This window comes from Nilaparvata lugens, chromosome 9 (assembly GCF_014356525.2).
Source record: "Nilaparvata lugens isolate BPH chromosome 9, ASM1435652v1, whole genome shotgun sequence".
Lineage (NCBI taxonomy): Eukaryota > Metazoa > Arthropoda > Insecta > Hemiptera > Delphacidae > Nilaparvata > Nilaparvata lugens.
Genome location: NC_052512.1, coordinates 18,151,646 through 18,165,049, shown reverse-complemented (window position 1 = coordinate 18,165,049; position 13,404 = coordinate 18,151,646). Strand labels below are relative to the sequence as shown.

At 35.0% G+C, this 13,404-nt stretch overlaps 1 protein-coding gene across 1 annotated transcript in view; it reads right to left on the bottom strand.

The window, feature by feature from the left end:
* Window positions 1–13,404, bottom strand: part of LOC120353064 (protein amalgam-like) — a gene marked incomplete in the record, with an annotated part of 512,682 nt that overhangs the window by 175,174 nt on the left and 324,104 nt on the right. Inside the window, 1 exon segment of the mRNA XM_039435585.1 lies at window positions 9,046–9,252. Coding sequence (XP_039291519.1) covers window positions 9,046–9,252 — 207 coding nt within the window.

The window sequence follows — 13,404 nt, the reverse complement described above, 5'->3', positions numbered from 1 at the left end:
TTGCTATGAAGTTTGTAGTATATCCGACTGAAGAATTTAATGTGATGTTGCCTTTTCCTAGATTGGTGGTTGCGGATGGCGGTTGACTGGCGATATCGGATGGCGATTGGGTGACGGCACTCTCCGTTCCTTCGGCGGCGCTTGGGGCGATCTGTGAAGACGCCGGTACCGGGTTGGACGCCCTCACTCCCTCATCTCCCTCAGCCGGACTCTCATCGGAATTAATCGCATCGACGACGTTATCAATCTTCGTAGAAGACAATTGGGCTAAGTTTTGCGGGTCGAAACTGATGGAGCATATGCTGCCTCCCTCTCTCTCTCGTGGGGTCTCCGCTGCATCGTCCTGGGGCTGTTGATTTGCCGGTGTCGTGGCTACATAGTTTTGGGGATGTTCGCTGAAGTAGGAATTTGCGAGTTAGCCGGCGACTGGTTCATGGTGACGTTATTATGGAATACTTCGAGTAAATAGCCAAGTGTGTTGCCAAGTCTCAGGAATATTAGAATGGATTCAGTGATAGTGCCTAGTCTGGATAAAATTGTGTTGTGTTGAAGTTTCAAGTGTCATGTACATATATTACAAAAAGACCTTCGAGTGCTACAGGTACGCTTATCAACATAGACAGATATGGCTTACAAATTACACTAATATAGTTCTTAAAATTTTAATTAGGGTCTTATCCTGAATAACGATAGTATTATAATGCCTCAAATAACCTATAACCCTGGTCAGCATACAATGTCTAGATTCAAAGATCAAAATCAAATTTTTACTATAACTTTTATGGAAATTTCCATCCAATTTTCTCTATTATGAGAATTATGTTATCAAACTCGTGTGATACAGTTTGTCTGTATTTATGCAGCTTGAAAAATTTTAATTTGAAGAGCAACTCAATTATTTTAGCCAGAACTTACAATAGATTATCAGATATATCTTGTCGAAACAACTTCAGATTATGTTTCTTGCAGCTTTCAGTTTTATCAATAATTTCATTAATCATTGATAGTAAGATTGAGTAGGTAAGCTTTTCATCATGCCCCACGTTGGGCGCCATTGTGTGAAGTTGTGCTCCTGGGGGGGTTATCTCTTATGATAGAGTCCCACGTTATGAAGCTATTGTGAGAAGTTGTGGATTGCAATTCCTTCACAGATAATACGATGTTTCTGGTATTTATAAGAGCAGTCTCTAAATTCCCTCTTTTGCGAATAAATTCACAAAAAATTAAGGCCTTCCGGCTCGCAAAATTACTGGGTTCAAACCTCAGCTCTAGCTCAGTGGTAGAAACATGAATTTTATAAATACAAATAATCACCATAAGGTTCAAGGACCAGGGATTGATAATTCTTACCGCTGCTTCTATGAAATTCTTGAAGAATACCAGTAAGGAAATTAAAAGAATATTTGATGACTGATTATCAGTAACCATGTACCACTAGAGAATAATCAGGACCAACTATAGTTGTTTCTAGTTGATTCTTAAAACGCTCGTCGTGAATACAAGTATTCACCAATATACCCTTTCAAAATTCCTTAGAACTTACAACGCCAGTTCTTGAAGCTCTCTGGATCCTTATATGATATAACTGGAACCTTATTAATATAATTTCTTAATATACTTGTTCTGGCTGATAAAATGAATATCATCAAAGGATGATAAATATTGAGTGCTTTGAATAAGGTTAATATAATTGATTCTATGATTTTAAGTGCTGCTAAATATTTGTTGGTACCAAAACAGCTCAAACTATATAACACGAGATGAACTAGGATAAAATAAATTTCTACGATTTGTATGCTGACATAAAACACAAAATATATTCTCACAAAAAAGATGTGCATAAGATATTCGATATAACTATAATTCACTTAAATAATCTACTTTTAAAATCTGAATAATTATCACAGGCTTTGCTAATATTCACAATAATGAGTTTCAAATTCATAAATATATTATATTTAATACTGGTACTTAGACTTCCAATCAATACAAAATTCTAACAATAAAAACCTGTTCGGTCTATAAGTTTGATATGATATACTTGGTTCAATTACAAATTAATATTTAATAAATTAATATTCAAACATGAGATCTCAGGGCTTTTAATATGAATTCGGGCAGTGCATGGAAGTAAGCTTCCTACATATAATAAATAATTTATAAAATGTTCTTGTGAACTATGTGATATTGTTCAACACGTGGTGACTCTTAATTTTAATTCAAATTAATAGGAATAGCGCTTTTTTATTAATTATTACCCCCACTGAACGTAGAAAAATGAGCTCATTTGGTTTGACTTATCACTCACTGACTGAAGTTCTAGATGTCCTCGTGGATTGAATTAATTATTTCCAATAATTAATTAGGTAGGCTCCTTTTCGTCACTGCTGGGCTAACGCGGGATCCAGATTTTTATAAGTTTCTTTCGAATTAAAGCTATTTTTATGGGAATCTTTACAATTACGAACTCCTTGACAGCACTGAGTTCACAAACAATTAACATTCAACAAACATACATTACATTTAAAAAAGGGTTTGGCTTAATAATTCATTAAAAATTTTTTAAAAGGAAGAAGAAAAGACCCTAAACTCCATGTGCATCCTCTCCGGTTGGGATCTTAAGCCAGAAGAAGGAGGTTTTTAGAAAAATTTTGCTTCTTCCTAGAATAATTCTGTAAGCTACTCTCTGATTGGCCTTCAATTTAATAGACTCAATACAATTGGTTGCCTTGGGAATCAGGGCTTCCTCGGCTTTACAATAGAAAAAATTAAATAAAAGAAGTTTTTATACAAATATATGGAGTGTTTATCTTAAATTGAATTCATAAATAAATCGTAACATACGATTTTAATAGATAATACATTTAGTTTTTATATGAGTTTTGTATACTCTTGATTTATCATGCTTTTTTAGATTATAACAAATATTTATACAGAAATAATAGTTATTTGTATTTCTACACATCGACTTCCTTTAGTATACATAATATATCCTTTATGAGTGAATTTTATATGATTCAACCGGTCATATGGGTTGATCGAATAATCAGCTGATTCGTTCAGTATTGGTTCTATTAATTATCGATTTATCCAAGATCGACTAATTCTTTTCAAAACGTAAACAAGTAACTCTAACCTCAATGTTCATGCATTTTATTTTTTTTTTGTAATCCGCCAATAATAATTATGCCGCTTTATAATTTTTTGATCTTACCAATGGGTTCTCATAATTATTAAATCACAATAATACATGTTTTCTTATCGTTGTTGATAATGCTATTACTCCTAATCACTAATAATACTTGATTTGAGTTGATTTACTCTTTGGATAGGTCTAACCTTCTTTCCAATTTTATAGTTCTATTACATTTTATTGGCTCATTTAAAAATATTTGGTGGTTTCAAATTACCACGTGACAAAGTTTAATCTCTTGACTGTGGAAGAACGAGCCAAAATAGCAGCTTGTTATGAGGTCTGGGGATCTGTGGTACGAGTACCATTATATCAGATACGAAAATATGAGATATTAGCAGGGTGTATTTTTAAGCTTCACAAACTGAAAACTTGACGTAATAGAATCTTGGAAAATTGAAAATATTCCTATAACCATCCTCGGTTAATAATTGAGAATCTTCATGCGAAATCTCAAGTTAATCAGTTGAGTAATTGAGACATGATGATGATGTGTCAAACATAGTTTTCCTATCCCGAACGTTTATGAGCCAGTTCTCTCCTTTATTATACAGCGTGTCTGATAAGTCACTCACTATTTTTATACAGCTATAATTTTATTCATGGACCAACTTTGTTATGACTACTTTCGTTAGATAGAGCCCGCCTTGAGGTTGTGTTTCACACCAATTTTCATTTGTTCAAGTTTGAAAATGCCCCCTCTCTCGACTGTGAAAGAACGAGCCAAAACAGCAGTTCGTTCTGATGTCTGGGGATGTGTGGTGCGAGTACAAAGGTGGTGGAGGGCTGAACGAGGAATCCATGCAACTCTGGATTCAAAAACACTGGGATCTTTGTCAAGAATCGTTGCAACAGAGTAATGTGGAAGACCACTTCCACGAGATCCTTGACGCAGTGATTTCTTAGGGCTCCTCATTAACATTTCAGGAACTATGTCAACATTCTCCGCTGTCCTTGACGTTGATGGTCTTCCTGATCGTCTTGCATCTGCGACACTCCCTGTTGTTAGTAATTTGGAATGACAATTTTTAACAGTTTCTGCATCCAGTGTTGCATGGATCCCTCGTTCAGCCCTCCACCACTTTTGTACTCGCACCACACATCCCCAGACCTCATAACGAGCTGCTATTTTGGCTCGTTCTTCCACAGTCGAGAAAGGGGCATTTTTAAACTTAAACAAATGAAAATTGGTATGAATCACAACCTCAAGGCGGGCTCTATTCAACAAAAGTAGTCATAACAAAGTTGGTTCATGAATAAATAAATCATAGCTGTATGAAAATAGTGAGTGACTTATCAGACACGCTGTATTATAAAGGAGAGAACTGGCACATAAACGTTCGGGATAAGTTTCATCCGTAACATTTTCCCATATCTCTCCCAGTTTTCTAGATATAGGCTCTCGAAGGTGTCACATTTTGAAGAAGAACCCTTCCGTCTCAGATTTTCGGCCTTATAACTTTTCAACGATTGATTGAAAAACTCCTCGCTAATCACGATCTCATAGAGCATAATAATCTCTCCAATTTCTCATATTATATCATTATTTCACGCATCCCCCTACGATTGTTGCAGCTGTTATAGAGTTGAATGTAAAATCTTCAGCCTAGCAGCAATAGATCAATTGACAGGGAAATTTGGAGGGAACGTAAGAAACACAATATTTGACTCCGCAGCTTTGTTTGGACTAGTTATAAAGTAATATGATAGAATAATAATCTGATAGAATTTATTCATAAGGACGTCAAAATATCGACGAACAAAAATCGGTGACTGTGTGCAGGGCTTTAGGTGTTCATATCCGATTGGAGCTGCATACAAAGATCGATCGTGATTCTGTTAACTCTCACCATAGAGTAAAGAATGTAGCTACTACAAGATCAATACCCATCCGTATCAAAGTCCGTTTCAGTCCAGTGGAAATATTCTCCACATTACCTCTAATGGGACTTTTCACACTCAGCCGTCACCATCCATTGTGGGAGCCCAGTTTCAAGCAACCTACAAAGATTCAATGCAATTCTACTAAGTAACTTTGGTGTGGAGTAATGGAAGAGAAGAACGTAAAAAGTTCAGAAAAATGAGTTGGAGATAAGTGTGTGAGTATGTGTGTGTGTGTGAGAGAGAGATAGATTTATAGATAGATTTATTGTTAAGAGAGAGAGAGAGAGAGAAAGACAATAGAAGAGATGAATGCAGAAAATGGTGGCTCGGAAATTGACTGAATTTGTTACCGTAGCACTCACCACCTGACTAAGAGAGTTAACCCATATTATGAAGTTCACTTCCCCAGATCCATTACTCATCCCAATCAAGTTAGCCGGCCGGACTTGGCATACAGATAAGCTTCAATTCTGCTTTAGTGAAGTCCACGTTCTAATGGCAGTGTTTGTTCAGCAATGGTATGTCTATCATTCAACAAAACGGATAGCGCTATCTCTTTCTTGCTTGCCAGATCGCATTTTAACAATGTAGAATTTCCACTTTTTGTTTAGTTGAGAAGTTGATATTGTGGTAATTATTCATATTGAATGAAAAAGACTAAGAAATTGTCAAAAACCACAGATTCATTGATACTTAGAAACCAGTTTCGGTTATAACACCATTGTCAATCTCTGATAAACTAAAACTAAATACAAGAGCAGCAGAATTTATACTAGTAGGCGAGTACTGCTATTGATTAAGGGCATGAACGCCTGCCATTGGCCCAGCTGGACAGTCTCCTCCCACTCAACAGTGTGACAAAATGGCGGCTTAAGCAACAGAATCGCCATGATAACAAAAATTTACTCTCAGTACAAAATAAGAACCAAGAAAACAAGTGTGAAAGATAATAAAACAAATATGTAAATGGAAAAACTATTTACTAATGTATGCTTACAATTTTATGATAAAACTAAATTCAAAGTGTTGTATTGGCTGGAATGAATCTGGTCATTTAAACTATACTGAGAATTTTCCTTAATTACTCTTGTTATCTCTAAAGCCTCTAGAATATTCAAAGATCTGCCTTTGTTATTAACATGCATTTCTAAGTATCAATAAATCTGTGGTTTTTGACAATTTCTTAGTCTTTTTCACTCAATGTAGAATTAATAATTAATCAACGAAGCATTTCCTCTTAATTGTTGAGTTATTGGAAAATATAATTTCTTGCTCAATAAAATATAATTGATCATTTCAAACAAGAATGAACATTTAATATCACATCAATAAACCTGTATCAGCTACCGTCTATAGGAGGCATTGACTAGACAGAGACAGAGGATTGGCAATGTTGTTCTCCTTTCTTCCTTCACTGCCAATATAATGTTGATCTCACTATAATAGCTTTCCCAGCAACATTGTAAAACCTCTGAAAAACTGAGAACCTCTTGCAGTAAGCTGATCTGGTTTTTTACAGTAGGTCACAGTATGAAGCAGAGTGCACCATTCTCCCGAAGGGCTTACCATTAAAGGTGACTTCAGTATGCTCTAATTGACCTCAAGCTAACAAATTCAATATAGTCGACACTGTTGAAGCGGACGCAGGCAGACGGAAAAAATCCTGTCCGAGGGTCCATTGCATGAGACAAAAATAAGCTAATAATATTAGTATTTACTTTTAGTCCAGTAAAATGTTCGTTTGCCAGGAAACAGCCTGGAAAGAATTTCTCTCGACAGTTCTAACTATTACAGTGAGGTCCACGTTATGATGGATGGCTGTGGATAAAGATAGGAGAGCAATGTTACCTTTCCTCTTCCTTCTATAGATGATACCACAGAATTAATAATAGCAATATATAATACTATATAATATATATTAATAATAGAATTAATAATTATAGAAGTTTTCTCTGATGATACCTGTATATCAGATTCTGATATGATATCAACTAAACATTCTCGTTTTATTTGAAATAATCAATCATATTTCACACTATTCGTCTGGAAAATATTATAATTGTCAATGAATTTTCATAATTGAGATTGGATATTTCGTTAATTCATTATATCTCTACATTGTTAAAAACGATCTGGTAACGTTGTGAAGGTTCAAAAGGACCGCGCTATCTGCTTTGTCGAATGATAAACAAGTATATCAGTACCAGTGTTCATCGAATACTGCCATTATAACGTGAGCTGAGGCTGAGCTATGAGAGTGCTACCAGAGAATATCTGAATTATTATAGTTAACCAGAGATTAACTGAATCTAGATATTCATTTTCAATAAGATATAGATATGCTTTTAAAATAAAAGTTTGTAAAATAACTATTAAAGGAGAATCCCAATTGAAAAAAAAATAGTTTAATAATAATTATTCATTAATTAGTGTTTGAACAAATGCAACTTTCAATTTATTCCCATATATTGAGTTTGTTTTTTGGTTCTGCAAAATTATTTCTTTAATATGTGAATATTTCCTATTTTAGTGATAATAATATGGAATATTTCTTCCATGTTTGGTTTTGTAGCATCGAAAATTAAAAATCAACTTTGTAGAAATAATTGAGGACTGGAAATTTTGTGAAGTGAAAAACTACAAGACTCCACCTATTTCGAACTATGTGTAACCTTATCTAAATTTGGGAGAGGAATAGCACAAGGTTACCTTATTTTTACTGTCCTTGCCCTATTACCATAGGTAAGGAAAGTATTGCTTTCCGAAAAAAAATCAAGGTACCCCAATTTCTGAATTTCTATACGTTTCAAGGCCCCCTGAGTCCGAAAAAGTGTTTCTTGGATATTGATCTGTGTGTGTGTGGTGGTGTGTGTGTGTGTGTGTGTGTGTGTGTGTGTGTGTGTGTGTGTGTGTGTGTTGTGTGTGTGTGTGTGTGTGTGTGTGTGTGTGTGTGTGTGTGTGTGTGTGTGTTGTGTGTGGTGTGTGTTGTGTGTGTGTTGTGGTGTGTGTGTGTGTGTGTGTGTGTGTGTGGTGTGTGTGTGTGTGTGTGTGTGTGTGTGTGTGTGTGTGTGTGTGTGTGTGTGTTGTGTGTGTGTGTGTGTGTGTGTGTGTGTGTGTGTGTGTGTGGTTGTGTGTGTGTGTGTGGTGTGTGTGTGTGTGTGTGTTGTGTGTGTGTGTGGTGTGTGTGGTGTGTTGTGTGTGTGTGTTGTGTGTGTGTGTGTGTATGAGTGTATGTGCGTCTGTGTACACGACATCTCATCTCTCAATTAACAGAATGACTTGAAATTTTGAACTTAAGGTCCTTACACTATAAGGATCCGTCACGAACAATTTCGATCAAATGCAATCCAAGATGGCGGTAAAATGGCGAAAATGTTGTCAAAAACTGGGTTTTTCACGATTTTTTCGAAAATGGTTCCAATGATTTTGATCAAATTTATACTTAAAATAGTAAAAATATATCTGTAAAAATTCCAGGAGCTCCGCCCCATCTATGCAAAGTTTGATTTCTAATTTCCAATTATCAGGTCTCAGAAATGATTTCAACGAAAAATTTTGAGTGGAAAAGATTGAGCATGAAAATCTCTACAATTAATTTCCAGTAACAATTTCACCTAAAATTGAAAATAAGCTTGAAATTTGAGAAATGTGATTATTCAATTATTGCAAACTGTTGGCAACTGTTGATTCTATTAAATCATTCACTATGAAGAGATAGCAGATCTCGTGAGATCTCGTGTGTCTCCAGCGTTATTGTTCTGTCACCAGCTGGCTCAGATCTTTGAATAGTAGAATTGAGATGCGCGTGATCACTAGCGTCAGGTGATCAATTTTCATAACGGCAAGGAAATTTGTGTGAGTGCACCACACCAGATTTTTTCTCTTCTTATCATTTTGATAATGTACTTCAAATGAAGAATAAAGATGTATAATAGATACAGATCTTAATTCAGTATGGTGCTACTCACTGAGAACGTCCAGGCACCCAATCTGGTTCTTCATGACTTTAGTGTTGATCTGACACATGTAGCAGCCTATGTCCTTCGCTGTCACACCCTTGATGTGCAGCTTCCACTGGTTCTGGTTGTCATGGGTTGTCAGGAATCGGGAGCTTGGAGTCATCACTTGAGTATGCAGGCTTAGAACCGTCTGATCCAGCAGCCGCACCCATCCCAACTGCAAAAAAATAGTAACAAACATTTACTAGTAGTTCTGTAGACAGTAGACCACACTGTTTTCTCATCCACAAGTATCTGATGTCACCTGTTTGAAATGTCAACATACTCAATTCACGGTTGAATTTATATTCCAGTATCGGGGCACCGAGCTTCGCTCGTTATTTATCCATTGACTTTTGATAAACCGATCACAATTATTGACCGAGCGAAGTGAGGTCTAAGATTCAAGTCGACGGTTCGGCATTTCTCTTAATGTTTAAATGTTCATATGTCTTTATGTTGCGCATTTACGGCGAAACGCGGTAATAAATTTTCATGAAATTTGACAGGTATGTTCCTTTTCAAATTGCGCGTCGACGTATATACAAGATTTTTGGAGATTCTGCATTTCAAGGATAATATAAAAGGAAAAAGGAGCCTCCTTCATACGCCAATATTGGAGTAGAAATCTAACTATAGAATTATTCATCATAAATCAGCTGTCTAGTGGACTATAATACTACCCGTTCAAAAACATCGAACATCTTGAAAATGTATCTTTCCATCAACGTTAGTAGACAGTTGACTATTCATAATACTACCCGTTCAAAAACATCGAACATCTTGAAAATGTATCTTTCCATCAACGTTGTAGACAGTTGCAGCCAGACCTGATAACAGCGCTCACACTCACATTCCGGGACGACACGTCACGGTACGATAGGACAGAAAGCTCTTTATTTATCTAAGATTTTTCCTAGACATTTTAAATTGATAATTTATTCATTAATTTTTGAGAAAACATAACAACAGGTTAATGTAACTTATTGAGCGCGAGGTCTACTGTTCACAGAACTATTAGTTTAAAATGATTGGGTAAGGACTAACAGTCACTGTCCAAAACTGTTTATTCCCGAATTTTTATTTATACACTATAAATAGTCCATAAAGTATGTTTTGTTCCATACACTCGAATTAAGGTACAATTTTCTGTTCAAACATTTGAAAACAAAAAAGTTCTAATTTAGATTATTTACAAACCAATTTGAGTAACAAAAAAATCTGGTGTGGCGCACTCACACAACTTTCCTTGCTCATTGATCTATAAGCCTCATTCTTAAACGAGGATAATTCAGGGGAATAACATTATGCCGATTGGCGGCTAAATAATTTTATTAAAACAACGATTGAAGCGTGGCAACGATGTGGAGTTGAAAAAGGATAGATTTACCTACTTCATCTAATGCAGGGGTGCCCACAAGGGGGGGGGGCATGGCGCAATTTGCGCTATCAACAGTTTTGGGGGGGGGCATGATTTTTTGTATATTTTATGTCAACATTTTGAATTATGATTAAAAAATCAAGGTATTAAATAGAGATATCCTAATGTAGTTAATTTTTCTCACCTTTACAATGTTATATTTTGCTAAGTGTAACTCAATATAAAACATAAGCACAATTGATAATATTTTGTATGCAGGAATTTTAGTAATTTTAAGCCTATGAGTTTGAAGGTAAATCTTTGACAAAAATAAATTATAACTTCATCATCCACTATTATTCTGATTTCCTTTGCTTCATTTTAATTTTTAATGGTCCTGTGTTTGAGTTTCCTTGCTGTTGCAAGAAATATGCGATATTTTTCTCATTTTCCCAGTATCGACAGTTTTTCGATATAAACAGTAATGCAAGATCAATTCAGGGCAACTCAGCTTATAGAGCATGAAATTTTCTCTCATTCAAGACCAATCGCAAGTTTCTATCATGCATTGTACTCATTTTAGAGACTCTTTAATAACAGTAAAATCGCAAGAAAAATGAGAAAATAAAGATCATCATTCAATTGGCTGTAACTTTTGAACGGTATTGAAAACAGAAGTATATTTCATGGGAGTGAAAAGAGGAGAAAATTCATCACAACCTCGACCACTTTTTGGATTTTGCATCTGAAGTGTTCCACAAGATACGCAACGTTGCATATGCGAGACTGTGAGAATGGGGAGAATATCACAAATTTCTCGCACATTCAAAGTTGCGTATCTTGTGGAACACTTCAGATATAAAATCCAAAAAGTAGTCCTGCGCGACCACTCAATTCATTGGAAATTTATTATCTTTAATATTATATGGAGAATGCTTTTTCTCGAAAAATTCAAGGTTCTCGAGATTAAATGGAAAACTTAAAAAGATCCAAAATTTTGGGGTGAAGTCGCCTTCTGGTGTGTCAGCAAATTTCAGATTAGAATTCAGCGCCCCAAAATATATATAGAATCATCGAAAAAAACTATTTGGGGGCTGTTTCCTGAAAAACGACAATTTGACTGGACTATAAGTTGTTATCCTATTATAATAGCGAGCAATTTATGTATATCTGTTTATATTTTTCCATTTCTATTTCTGGTTATCTGGCTATCTGGTTATTTATGTTCAACGGATCTCGGAAACGGCTCTAACGATTTCCACGAAATTCGGAATATAGTAGGTTTATGATATCAAAATTCGATTTCACTAGGTCTCATCCCTGAGAAAACTCCCTGAAGGACATGAAAAGGATAATTCATCCTTGGAAAAACAGATGATGATTTATATCAATATATTTATATTGAAATATATTTTTCGTAGTGAATAAATCAAAATTCGGGTAAGTAACAGTTTTGGGCTGTGCCTTTTAGTACTTCCCCAATCATTTCAAAGAAATGATTATCAATGAAATAAATCTGTTTATCAATGAATAAATAACGAGCAAAGCTCGGTGCCCCGATATTTGGTATTAATAGATAGAATTTACAAAATGTACTTGTTCAGATGATATCTTTATTCCAAAAACCAAACCATTTAAAGATACATTTTGTTCGACTTGTGTTATTTACTCCTGTAATGTTAAAAAGTAAATACTACCAACAACACAACATCAGTGACAACCTATTCCAATTCCTGATGAATATCGGGGCACCGAGCTCCGCTCTAGAGTACCTACAAAAGCATAGAACAATTATTACGAAAGAAGAAATTATAATAAATATTCATAGTTCATACAGAAAGGTTCTATCTAATCACAGTGGATTGAGATTAATTCGCAGAGGAATGCAAAAATTTCTCTCACAAAAGCATGTTAAATTTTAATCCTGATTCATGTCACGTGAACCAAATCACAGAAGACCATCTCAAAAAGATAGCTTATCTGATTGGTTCTACTGGAATTAATCAGGATTGAAATTTAACCAGTTTTGTACAACTGTCACTAAGTACCTGATTGAATTATGTACAAAAGTTCAACAGCTGAGTCATAATTTTGTCTCAGTCCCACACACATGCACTCGCTCACTCACTTCCATCATCAACAGACGCCGAAATTATCAGCTGTTTTTCCAAGGATGAATAAATTCTTTTAATGTCCTTCAGCGAGTTTCCCCAGGGATGAGACCTAGTGTAATCGAATTTTCATATTATAAACCTACTATGTTCTGAATTTCGTGAGAATCGTAAGAGCCGTTTTCGAGATCCGGTGGAATACAAACATATAAACATCTATAAATTTAAACATCAAAACATCTAAACAGAAATTGCTCGTTCAATAGTATAGGATTAAGAATACCTAAACTTGCCGACATTATATATTGTATGAATAAAATCGTTCCAAATTTGTATCAATGTTTACCAAGATTGCTATGCAATATTCTTTTGCAATAAAGAATTATCAATGATATTATTATTCAACTTTTTATAAGTAACCTTAAAATTTAAAAAGCAAAGCCTCCTTTACTTATCATTTAATATCCTATTAAAATATGTGTCATGTAGTTTTTCCTGATGTAATGAAGTTCTTTCTAGTCCTCCCGAGCAAGAACGGGTGCACTGCTAGTCTCAAAAATAATATCAAAAAAATACTTTATTTCTATTTTAAAGAGATAAGAAACGATGGTATATTTTTTTACAATATTATGAAAACAGAAAGAATCCCTCACAAGACCAAAGGTAAATAATGTCCTTTGGAAGATTAGAATGTAGAGGTGCGTACAGATATACGCGCCGCGAACATGAGCAATTCACTTTTAATCAGCTGATTATATCTGTATTTTTACAGAAACGGTAAAATACAGATATAAAAAGCTTGGCATCAGCTGATTAAAAGTGAATTGCTCATGCACTGACTAATTTTAAAAACTAAAG